Genomic DNA, 13,459 nt, shown 5'->3' on the forward strand with positions numbered 1-13,459 from the left:
TGAAGCTGAAATGGCCTTTAAGACAGGCAGGCAGTTTGAGAAGCTCTGACATAGGGATGATAGGATTGAGACATCCTGGGATCAGGGCCAAGTAGGGAGGACTTGTGATCCCTGGAAAGGCTGTAGCCATGAGCCAATCCCTGATTAACTTCCCCCACCTCAGAGGCCTGGCTTCCACTGCTGGGTTTTTCTGGTTTCCTGCCCATGGAGCCCTAACACAGCAGCATCCCTCTATACACTGCCTAGAAGTCTACCCCGCCACTCTTCAAACCCTCCAGAGCTTATTTCTCAGCAAATTCTCTGTTGCTGTCACCTGAGTCCCACCTGTGACCAAGTGGTACTCATGAGTAACCCTGACTCTGACCAACTGGAGTTAAACTTTCGACCTGTGGTTCTGCCAAGGCCATTCTTACGGCAACTGGAATGTGCTTCTATTGTCGCTGCATGGAGGTGGAAGCTGGAGAGAAGGGGAAACAGTCAGTTTTGGACCCTTTCTCTCACTCTTCGTAACAATACTGGAAGGTAACATCTGGCACGCTTCCCAGTCTATGTAAGACTGCAGTCAGCCCTTCTGTTGACAGACCAGGCACAGCAGCACAGACTCTCACCTTCTCCAGCAGAAATGGGTGCAAACAGCAGATTCTGGGAAGTTCCCTTTGTACTTTTGTGCCCAGTGCCCAAAGAATGTTGGAATCCCTATCATTCCAGCAGTGGAGACTTGGGAAGATATTAGGGATTTCTGAAAAGCAGAGAAATTGCATTCAGTGTAATCTAGTTTAAAAACAATAGGCTTCAGCCAGATCCCAATTTGAATCTCAGCTCCGTCATTTAGTTTGTGTGATCTTGGTCAAAAAAAACTAGACCTCACTGATCTCTTTAACTCATCTATAAACTAGAGATATTATCTTCCTCATAGGTTCATTGTGAGGATGACCAGACAAAGGTCATCTTAAGAGGTGTCAGCCATGTCCTTTCTTCTCTTGCATACTTTTAAGTGTACCTCTCCTTCTCACAGCCTCCCCAAACCACAGGTGATTTGTCCAGATGTCCATCACTGGTCCAAGTACATCTGTGAACTAAAAGATAGCTAGGCCATTTTAGACATTACAAGATGCTTTGAAAGGCAGGCCAGGAGAAAAAATATATATATGTAAAACAAATCTGTAAAGATAAGCAGATATAACACTACAAAGCCCCACAAAGAGGGCAAGCTTTGTCAAATGGGACTTTGGCCCCTTGCAAGACTTGCCAGGTCCCGTAGCCATTATATTTTGGCTTATGTGTGTTGGAGTTTGCCTATTTATGGCAACCAACAGACAGTATGTGAAGTACTCAAGCACCTGCTTCTGTCTCAGGTGTTGGACTCATGGGAGCTACTATTTCAAAACCTCTCACTCACAACTTACTGCTATGTGCTTAATTCCTGATGTCACTAATGTAAGCAGATACTCCACGGCACTATCTGAATAACTACGGTTTTAAATTAATCAAATTAGCTACAGTGTTTGATTAATAATTTCTATGGTAACTACAGATGAAGCTCGAGACAGAGAACATGCTCTTCTATTTTTTTGTGTAATTCTTCACATTAAATAAATGCCTCCTTGACGAGTGGAGAAAAAATAATTATAATATTCCATTGAAGCTCAGAAATAAAGCAACCTGTTTATTTTTAAAAAAGATAAACATGGCTGATCTGCACTAATCATAACATTTTGAAGGAAATAAAACAATATTCAACATTTCTAGACTACAAATAAATAAAACCCTGTTTTACTTATTCTGTTAACCAAAGATGAAGTTGGAAATGAGAAAACTGAATGCTTATGGATTTAAAGGTACCAGACATGGCATTTGATTTTTAGAAAATGAAGACATAAAGGGAAAATGGCTATGGCAATGAACTTAAGAATGACATTTATAAGTTTATACACAAACTTTACATACTTGACAGACTCAAATATTTTTCAAGTCCTTAGTTATGAGAACAGCAGCAAAATGTAAGACAATTAAATATCAGCATGTAAGAATCTGCTGTATTATTGTGAATAAATGCAAAACAACTCTATCAGTGAAGCCTGAGAAAATCTCAATCACTATAATATTCATGCACTGGCTTTACGTTTCGCTTTCAAATGCGTTCCCTCATTCTGGGCGCAAACTGGGTAGGTACCTTCATATACAACAGCTTGGATGGGGAACGAGGTCACACCGCATGGCTGTAGAACCAGTCTCGCTGCATTACAGTTACAGCACATCAACAACTCTGCCTAATTAAAACAGCAAAACCAGGCTCAAGTGCACACCCTGTGTTACAAACACATCACATATCAGGATTACAAATCATAGAAATAAAGACAAATAATGGCATGAAGGGCATGATAGTTTATTTTAAAAAATTGTACCACACTGATCATGATGACCAGCATACACATGATAATGGCTTTTCTCTTGGGTTTAACATTGCAGTAGTTTTGCGTACTGCAATGTTTCAATAGGACCAAGAACGTTAGAGAATAAAAATCTTAGATGAAAATGAACACTAATAATTCTAGTGTCCTCCCCCATAGAATTAATGTAAACCCCTTATGAATCAGTGGCATTATAATGTTATGTGGTTATGAAGAATGAAAGTTCTCTTAGAAGTAGGCAGCATGAATTTATACTTATATAAGTATAACTTATACTTATACTTCCTGGTACTTTCATCTTTAGTTTTTATAATTTAAGCTATGTCCACCCTGGCTAAAGTACAATCATACAATATACCTCGGATAATTTCCATGCTACCATTGCACAAGTTTAGTGATTTTACTATTAAAAAAAAAAAAAAAAATCAAACCACCATCAAAATAAAGAGGCAAGTAAAAGTAATTTTTAAATCATTTGAAAAGCATGGTGCTTATTTGTCCAATACAGACTCAAACTTAAATGCTATAGTTGTAATTTCCAGACTTCTGCAAAATTAACATTTATATATACATATGGGTTTTGTTTATAGAACTGTATTTTGCCATCAACAAGTTTTAGAGAACAATATATTTGGTTACAGTTCCACCTATCTGTAGTAAAGACAAAGCCACATAATGTTCCTGATGTTAAATCTGGCTCTAAGTAACCTAAGGTACAAAATTTTGACCAAATATCAAAATGATCATCTGATCTTAAAAATTCAACCCATATGAAACTACTTTTTAGAGAGTAAATGTGCTGTTCAGTAATTATTTCAATAACCTTTTCTGAGTATCTGCAAACTGATCCTTTTCTTTAATCTTTGTGACTCACCAATATTTCAAAGTGACCTCTTCACTTCTGTGTTACCATTTCAGTACCCAGGGATTTCTGAGGCAGCATAAGTTTGACTTCATAAAAACAGTAGATACTGTAACAGTGACAGTTTTTAAATCTGTAAACTCAATAATCACATTAGTTAGCTCAGCAACTATAAAAACATTGAGATTGGGGCATTGTAAGCCAGAATCTCTTTGTGCTTTTTAAATTAAGCTGCTTTTGAATCTTTTTGGTATTTATCAGCCATCTGTATTTCCCTTATAATAATAAAAGAATATATTTAAAATAAATTTTAAGGGTAAATGTCCTGGGGGGGCTCATCAAGACCTTTTTTTTTTTTTTTTTTTTTTTTTTTTTTTTTTTTTTTTTTAAACATAGTATAAATCAATTATCTTTTTCCTTCAGTATTTGGAATAGCAAAAATTATTTCTGGTCCCTCCTTAGATCAATCAACACCACTTTTCATAACATATAACACTGAAATTTACAGACATCCCTGAAAAGTTTTTAAGTAAACGAGTGAATCACAGTGGAGTCTCAATCAGTTAACAGTGTAGATCCATTTTTTTTTTAAAAAAACTGAATATTAAAAGAAATCTTCAAGCTAAAAACAAAAACAAAACCCTCCTAAGAACTAAAGCCAAGTGTGTGTTGTCAATGATTCGATACTTTTATCCCCTGACTGATTTAGACTCCTCCTCCTCATGTTGTAAGACATATTTGCTGAAATCTTCACGCCAAGCTTTTGGGACACCTGGGTGAAGAAGCTATGCTACTGTTGCATCTAAGGGAATAGTGGTACCATTTCTTCCCTAATAGACTTCATATCCAAAGATGAGCAATAAATCTCACTCCCCTGCATTTACCAGCATCTTATCAGGAGATAATACTTGCTGTGCAAATTGATGACAGCTGATCCTCCGACCCCACCCCATACCCTACTGCCAATATGAGGTTATCATCAGTTTGTCATTATATGCACTGGCCTTTCACTCTTTCAATCAGAAAAGCTGTGGCTTACTTTAAAAGGTGGGGGAGGGACGGGGAGAAATGAAAAACCAAGAGTCTGAAGGCACAAGGTCGCATAGCTGCTCTAGTTGGAGTTTGTAAACAGAGAATAGGTTGAATTTAGGTAATCCCAATCTATGAGAGTAAAAAGGCATCCACAGCAGGCTTTTATCCAGCCAGCTTCTTTGAGACCCTTCATGGGTTTTGAGGTCTACAAAGTATGCACTAAAATACCCATACTTCAAAAAGCAATAAGGCAAACAGTATAATCATTATTCCAAAAGTTACAATGGTAGTGTAGGCATACATAGTATAATTTAGTTACAATGTGTGGCACTGTTTCTATTATATAACCACATTAACTGTTTATTTCCTACATAATTATAAATTCAGCTGGGTTTCAGTTGAACACAAAACCGTCCTTGTACCACCACTGATAGTTGGCAATAGCTCTTTGACAGCAGTTTTTATTCTGCTGTAGAAATTATCCTTGAACTGAAAAAGTCCAGAATCCAATGTCCAGTCATTAAACACTATCATATTTGTGAAGAGCTTCTTCCAACTTCTGGGTAACTTTTTGGAAAAATATTATTTGTTGTTGTAAGAAATGCTGCATCTGTGATTTAAAGTCTCTTACTCGAATTTGATGGAAGTGGTGAATTTCAGCCAAAGTGGCAAAAGAAATAGTGTTACAGCGATCCTGAATGCCGTCGGCCTTCTGCACCTCCATCTTCCCTTCCTCCACGTGTCGCCTACTCTCCTTGACTTTGGTAAGAGCTCCTGTAGTTAAAAATAACAATTAATTAAAATCCTATATATCCACAAATCCCAATGACATAACTACATATTAAACAGAATCTTGGGCATTATAAATAGTTGCCCAAACTACTTTCAATACCTTTGAAATTTAAAGTAAGGACCATAATTACTCATTTAAAAAAAAGAAGGAATCCAGTAAAGTTTCTGAAAACACTCCCTTTGTTAAAATTTCTCTTCAAAAACTATTGTTTGCCATTCTGACCAACAATCTGTGGTATCTCATCTCCTCCAGGTAGAGATGCTATACATAATTGATGATAAACTGAAAGGAAATGTCCTTTTAAAGACACAACAAGAAAATGCAGTTTTCACACGCTTAAAAGGTGTGACATCATTATTTCCACATATATTAAGAGAATTACACTGTTTATAAAAACATCCCGTAAAGGATCCAAACCCACTTCCTCAGAAAGTCTCACTAAATAATTAAGACTCTAGAACCAGTCTCTGAAACAAGTTAGTACCAACACACGTTGTGTTTTGGAATCATGTCACAGTGGTGGAGGGTGCTTGGCGATGCTGCCAGTCTACAATTGGAGGTCACCCTCATCAGGGTTGGCCAAGCCCATATCTTGTCATCCAGAGTAAACACCTAGCTGAAGTGCTCAACACACAGAAAGTGCCTGGTGAAGGGGTGAATTGCGAACACATGTCTGATTTTGACTTCATGTTGCATCGGGAGACCCACACCTGGAGTACAAGGGCTTTAATAAGAATTTGCCCCTTTTTTGGGACTATAAGGATTGTTGAGTGTTAACTCTGCCCTGATGATGACTTAGGAATGATGCCAGCGGTTCCATAATCTCATGCCTAGAAGTATCAACAGAGGGTGTTGCAGGGGTGGGGGTGAAGGATTGGCCACTCCGGCAGGTGCCATATGAAGGCAGGCCCTCCCCTGGAAGCACAGTCATACAAAGACCCAAAAGATTGAGAATGTTTAGGGGTAGGAAATAGGCTATTCCTGAGTTCTTGGGAATGAGTAATGATAAAGCTCAAATCACTTGAACAAAGCCAGCTTAAGAATTCAGATTTCCCTGCTGTGCCTAGCACTCATTCCACCAAATCATACTGAAAGACAAGACAGAACACAGAGAGAAGCAGCTAGAGTGCCTGGCTTGGCAGTCTGAGAACACAGCACTACTGAGGAGGGAACCAGGAACCTTGAGTAGAAGGAGGTACAGAAACTGAGAGACTTTGTTTCGGAAATGTTGTTTTACCCAATGGTGAAATATACGAGGAAAGATGCCCTATTTCTAAATTTCTTCAAATCTCCTACAGAATAATATAAAGTACAATATTAAACAAAACCCTTAAAGGTAAAGCAGTATGCTTTTTTGGCATAGTTCAAAGACCTGAGAAATGAAAAAGCACCAACAGCAAATTTCATCCATATAAATGTATGTGCAGGTGTGCACATATGTACACATTTATTTTCATTGATTTATTCTAAATGAGCCCTTTAAGTGAAAAGCAGCAAAGCCCTGAAACAAGAACACATGGGTACTGCAGCTGCAAGGAGCACACATGCCCACACCACTTCCACCTAAGCCATGGCAGAGAAGCACGCTCTGCTAGACAGAGGAAGACCCCACCCCAGTTCTACTAAGAAGCCATCACTCTGAAAGTAAGGCCTTTTAAACATTTCTACTATGGCTGACAGTTATCAGCAAAGCACTAAAATTTGCCTGCTTGAAGAGAAAGACATCTCCCCAACATAAAAAATTAGTAATAATTTATTGTAAAACATTTATCTTTGTTATATTTGTACAGGTTTCACATTTCATATACAGAAATTGAAGTTGAAAAGACAGGAGGGGCCGGGCGCAGTGGCTCATGCCTGCAGTCCTAACACTTTGGGAGGCTGAGGTGGGTGGATCACCTGAGGTCAGGAAATCGAGACCAGCCTGGCCAACATGGTGAAACTCCATCTCTACTGAAAATACAAAAATTAGCTGGGCATGGTGGCAGGCACCTGTAATCCCAGCTACTCGGGAGGCTGAGGCAGGAAAATCGCTTGAAGCCGGAAGGCAGAGGGTGCAGTGAGCTGAGATCACAACACTGCACTCCACCGCACTCCACCCTGGGCAACAAGAGTGAAACTCTGTCTCAAAAAAAGAGAAAAAAAAGAAAAGAAAAGGAAAGTATATAACAGGTAAAACTAAAGGAGAAAAAAATTCAAAAAGACTGAGAATGTGTAGTGAAAACATACATGTTTTATAATGATAAAGGGAATAGGAAATTAAAAGAGAAAAATCTCAAATGATTTGACTATATTTTCATCTGATTTCAATACAAGGTACCCGAGGAAGCCACAGTCCTATGTTCAAATGCTAAGGACCAGAATGCAGGATCCTGCCCTGCTCAGAGCTTGACCTACGTAACAGCTATTGCCTGTACTGGTAATATTCTGCAAGTATTACTTGCTCTAACTACTAGAGCCTGGCTTTTCACCATAGAAAATAGAGTCTAGTATAGAGAAGCTCTGAAACCTGGCCTTGAATTGGGTGAATGTCAACTAAGTTGCAGCTTGTCAAACTCCAAATTAGTTCACCATATTTTGAGAAACTGCATTGCGTTATATAGAATTACAGACGTGCATCCGTAACAACCAATTTAAAAATCAACAAGTCTAGGGCTTGCCATGGTGGCTCGTGCCTAAAATCCCGGCAATTTGGGAGGCTGAGACAGGGGGATGGGCGAAGCCAGGAGTTTGAGACCAGCCTGGGCAACATGGTGAAACCCCATTCCTATGAAAAATACAAAAATTTAGCCAGTCCTGGCAGTGCACGTCTATAATCTCAGCTACTCCAGAGGCTGAGGTGGGAGGATCATCTGATTCTGGGAGGTTGAGGCTGCAATGAGCTGTGATCACAGCACTGTACCTCCAGCCTGCTGGGTGACAGAGTAAAACCCTATCTCAAAAAAAAAAAAAAAAAAAAAAAAACACAAGTCTAAAGTTTTTACAACTTATATCAGCATACATTTTCCAAAGTCTCGGATACAGCAATGAGTATTAACATCTCTTTGAGGCCCCAGGATCTTGCCAGCATGTAATACCTTCAAGCTTCCTAAGCATACATACTAGAGAAGCCAAGAAGAATTTCGGACTCATTTTTAGTCAGGCATGGTGGCAAGCGCCTGTAATCCCAGGTACCCGGGAAGCTGAGGCAGGAGAATCGCTTGAACCCAGGAGGCGGAGGTTGCAGTGAGCCAAGATCGCACCATTGCACTCCAGGCTGGGCAACGAGTGTGAAACTCCATCTTTTAAAAAAAACCAAGAAAACAACAAAACAAAACAAAACCAAAGACTCATTTTTTTCCCAAGTATGAATTTATTAAGTGAATAACTCAAAATGTTGCTGTTTTTAAAAGTCCCCAAAAGGTTGGGCTCCGGGGTGGTAATTTTAATGTGAACATTTATGGAAAGCCTGGCATGTATAGAGCACACTGATAGAACAGGGAGATTCAAACAGGAGCCACACCGCAAAGCACCGTCAGGGCAGGCAAACTACCCTGACGCAAAGTGAGACAGGTCCACGAAGCACACAATTCTGCATGGGAGTTGAATACGGCTTTCTCCAAGATAACATGTGACCAATTTGACAACAGAAAACGCTCAGAGGGCCTGCTACATGCGCACTGCGCTATGGATGGTGGCAGGGTGGAGGGTAGAGAATAGAATATCTGAACAGTAAATGGTAGCTGCTAGAAATAGTAACAACATATGCTAGACATTTTCCATCTAACTTTCACTACATTCTAACTTTCACTACAACTTTACAACAGACATTACTCCTAGTTTTACTACAAGGAAATTGAGGAAGTTATGCAACATCTTTGAGCCTGACCGTCATCCACATAACCCAGCAGGAGGCTGAGATGGGATCTGACTGCATAACTGACTTCAAAGCAAGCACTACAACTATTTAGAAGAGAAAGTGCTAGTCAGGTGTGGTGACGCACACCTGTACTCCCAGCTACTCAGGAGGTTGAGGCAGGAGAGTCCAGGAATTCCAGGCTGCAGTGACCTGTGATCATGTCACTGCACTCCAGCCTGAGTAATAAAGCAAGACCCTGTCTAAAAAATTAAAAAATAAAAACTACATAAAATGGTAAATTAAGGTATTAAATAGCATACTTTAAAAGTACAAATTTGTAGAATAAGGAGAGCTACGTGTAATCAAGGAAGATTATGTCTCCATAAAATTGTAGCCACAAATGTAGAACAAGTTTTTAAAAACAAAAATAACTTCCTTTAACTGAGATGTAACTAAATTGATTTTCTTCCAGATACACCTTCAAAAGAAAGTTAAAGATGATTAGCAATAAAACAAGTTGAGAGTAATATACTTGGAACAAATTAAAAATCGAGAGTTCCTGAATATATCCTGAATTGAAGATAAGAGCTGTTAATGTTCAGAATGACAACGCCAAGGACCTTCCAACATCTGAAGCCAAATGAAAAAAGTTAACTCTTATAAAATACTTTGCAAAGTTTTACAATATATACATCTTTTCCCAAGAAAATAATTTCTTTTTTTAAAAACTAATCTCACAACTTTCCAATTAGTTTTTTTCTGTACACCTTTTAACAAACAGTAAAGGTATCAGTACTCTCCTCCCTATGAAAACGGTAAGCTAATTATGGAAGTCAATTGACTAGTTCTGACTAGAAGTAAACAGAAAAAAAAAAATGACATCTTTTAAACAGCTCAAGTGATCCACAGACAGACAGCGTGAGTGTTTAACACTTGGGGACTAACACACAGAACCACTTTCTGGGGTTCCCAGGAAGCTTCCCTCTACCCACCTCTGCCTAACTCTGCCTAGCTCCTAACTCTTGAGTTCAGTCAAAAAGAAAGTGGAAACATATTTTTCCAATAGAAACAGTATTACAAGCATTGGCTAGATGTGAGTGAAATAGTATTATTATTAGAAGTAGAATTTGGTTTTGTTACAAATGGTTGGGTTCTTACAGTTGATCTAACTGCTCAAACTGGGAATTATGTGTACATATTTTTAGGTTTCACAACTATCTTCATATTCAAAATTGTAAATATCACAAGAAAGGCAGAGAGCAAAATTTTCAGTTCTAGCACGTTGGAGGCAGAAACTATTGGAGCAGAGTTAGATCATCATAGACTTGCTACTTCTAGGATAGCTTTAGAAATTAAGTAATTTGTAGCTGCCTAAGAAACAACTGCAGAGGTACAATACAACCAGCTGCAGAGCTGTAACAAAGTATGACAGCGTTTTTTAAGCATTCTCTGCAGAGCCGTAATAAAGGAGGAGAGCATTTTTTAAGCATTCTCAGGGCTATTCTGCATTGTTTTTTAACCAAACTGGAGGAGTGTAAATGAAAACTAAAAATGTTGCCCAGAATCTAAATAACACAAGAGCTACACATTTTTATCACAGAACCAACATGAAAACAGGCAATAGCATCAAAAGCTCTGCTTTTTAAGAGGCTAATTTAGGAGGAACATGCCCCCTTGCCAGCTCCCTCCCCTCATAAACATCATATTGCCACCACGCTGCTTTCAAAACAGAAGAGGGAAACGAAAGAATGGGGGAGCAATTATACAATGAAGTCTAAGGTCAAAAGCATCACTGTTAGAACAAACAAAAGGTCCCACAGTACTCATAGTTAGGGGAACAGCTTTAAGATGAAAGAAAATAATAAACAGGTGTAATCAGAGGGAAAAACATTTTCCAACGACAATGTCACTGTAAACTGAAACTGCTTCTTGGGCTAAAGTAACAGACATTAGTTAGCTGCATCTGAAATAGCATGAACATATTACGATTTTATTATGAAAAGAAAATGCAGGTGCACATTAGAGATTAAATAAGAGGCTGACAATACAGACCAGTGTGAATATACTCTTTAAAAAACCTACCAATGAAGTAGTAACTTTTCCAATTCAGAAGAAAACACTATTTACACATGAAGTAGTGCAGCCTCCCCAAGTTACAAAACCGAAAAGAAATTTTCTTCTCTATTTAATTTAAATTGTAGAGACAAGGTTTCACCATGTTGCCCAGGCCGGTCGGTCTCCAACACCTGAGCTCAAGCGATCCACCCGCCTCAGCCTCCCAAACTGCTGGGATTAAAAGCATAAGCTGCTGTGCCCAGCCTGAAAAATACATTCTTAAAATGAACCTGAAGTACAGGAAAAATAATTATTTAAAGTGAGGCAATAGATTTCAACTACATCCCAAGATAGTGATCCTGAATAGGCAAAAGGAGCCCGGAATGCCCCCCAGGCTGAACCTCCAACACACTGCAGCTGTTTCTTCCTCAGGGTATCTCTGTGAAGGAGGCAGGAAGGATCCTAGAGTAAGCTCCTCCTAAGAAGGTTTACCTGTTGAGAGTCAAATTTTGGTAGAGAGTTCAACTTAATTATTGCATTAGTTTGGTGGATTGCTCGAATTCTTCCACAGGATAGAAAGTGCACTCAGGAACTAAAAACCCTCAGTTCTAATTCCTAAAGGAGAGGAAGGAGCCGGAAAGCACCTTCTCACACTCCAGTCCTGGAGACGCCCTCTGGGGAAGGCTAGGCAGAGCTGCTTCCCAGGTGAGAAAGGCAGAGCTGGCTCTCAGATTTTTTTTTTTTTTTTTTTTTTTTTTAATGCTAAAAAGGTCTTAGAAGAGTTTTTATACAATTCTCTCCATTCTACAAAGAAGAGGGTGAGCCACTTGTTCAAAGTCCCACAGCTAATTCATGGCAAAGACCCCACCTCTACCTGCCTGACAGCCCTGGCACGTCCCATTCTCCCTTCCAAGCAGGGCATCCTCATTCAGGAGACCTACTACCCTTTTTGTGGGCATAGATTGAATGGATTAAGGCCTGAGATGGAGACTTGAACCTGCTACATTGTTGAAAAGGATCCTTTCCTTTCTACATTTTGAGAATTAAAAGGAAAATTAAACCAATATTTTTACTTTGGTTTAGGATTTGTTATTAACAAAATCTCCTAGACTCCCAAGCTGATTCTGTACCTGTAAAATTCCCAACAGGGCTCATTTTCATATCAGTGCAATTGTCAAAGCTCAGAGAAAGGTACTTTGCCCCACTTCTCCATCACCAGTCCTAGCTCCAGAGAAAGCAAATGTCCTAAATTCACTTCCATCCCCCCTCCTACCTTTTTTCTTTGTATCTAACCAATGTAAGCCATCTCGCAGCTCTAAAGGATGCTCAGGCTGAAAAGAGGAAAGCAAGAAATAACTATGTTTTTGTTTATAATACATATGTTCTCAATTTCAGAGGAATTATATTACTCATGTTTACAATGAATATAAAACAATGAAAACAAAAGAATTTTTAATCATGTGACAAGGTTCATTAATATTACCTTAAAAGGCTCAAATTTTTAAAAATCGTTTAAAAATTATGAATTAGAAATCAGCACCATTTTCAAAAGCATTACACTATTTACAAAGCCTATCATTAAACTGTTTCCATCAGTAAAAACACTTAAGATTTCAATGCCAATTTTTTTCTAGAATGACAGTACGAGAGTAGTGAATCTCTTGAGTCATGTAGCCCATGCGCACATATTACGAACACACTGCAAGCTGAAACTCAACGAGCACACTAGTAGATGCACTTGCACTGCACTAAACTCTTCTGTTTCATGTTCCTCTGCTTCTCATTCGCAGGGAGAAACAACTTGCCTGGAAATTTCTGACCCATCAAAGTGAGACGGGGGAAAAAAGAAGAAAAAAAAAGCAAACCCTCATACACTGTACTGCCGCAGGCATTTTAATCAGAATTTTCCTAGAAACTTCTGACCCATCAAAGTGAGACGGGGGGAGAAAAAAAAAAGAAAAAAAAAAGCCCTCATACACTGTACTGCCTCAGGCATTTTAACCAGGCAAGGCCCTGCCCTCCCTTTAAAGAAGCTGTCTGGCCTCCTTACTGTTTTCCCTCTTTCTGCCTGGCCCCAAACTCAGGCCCCCACGGGGCTTGCCATGGCTCCAAGAGGTCCCCGCCCAACCCCATCCAGTTCTTGTACCTGAACTTTGCCTTCTTTTCCTCAATCCAATCTCTTATTCTCAGTATGTTTTGTCTCTTCTAAGGCTAATTATACAAAAGGCCCAGTCACTAAGCAACAGGAATCCAAAGCTACATTTTCTCCCTTAAAAAAAAAAAGAAAAAAGAAAGCACCTTATTTAATTTTGAAATCATGAATGTGCCAAAAACATTAACTCGATTTCTGTCTTCCAGGGGCCCTTCCCCAGAAAACAGAAGCCATGGTGTACGGGAAAGAACAGGAGACAGGCTGAAGGGCAACAGGGACAGCTGCCTTTAGAAGTCGCTCAAGACTGGACTCGGCC

At 39.2% G+C, this 13,459-nt stretch overlaps 1 protein-coding gene across 1 annotated transcript in view; it reads right to left on the reverse strand.

Moving 5' to 3' along the window:
* Window positions 1-1,653: 1,653 nt before the first annotated feature.
* SNX18 (sorting nexin 18) overlaps window positions 1,654-13,459 on the reverse strand; it is a 28,136-nt gene continuing 16,330 nt past the window's right edge. The window contains exon 2 of the mRNA XM_010353160.2: window positions 1,654-5,079. Coding sequence (XP_010351462.1) covers window positions 4,826-5,079 — 254 coding nt within the window. The 3' untranslated portion in view covers window positions 1,654-4,825. The remainder of the gene's footprint in view (window positions 5,080-13,459) is intronic.

Source organism: Rhinopithecus roxellana, chromosome 3 (assembly GCF_007565055.1).
Source record: "Rhinopithecus roxellana isolate Shanxi Qingling chromosome 3, ASM756505v1, whole genome shotgun sequence".
Taxonomy (NCBI): Eukaryota; Metazoa; Chordata; class Mammalia; order Primates; family Cercopithecidae; genus Rhinopithecus; species Rhinopithecus roxellana.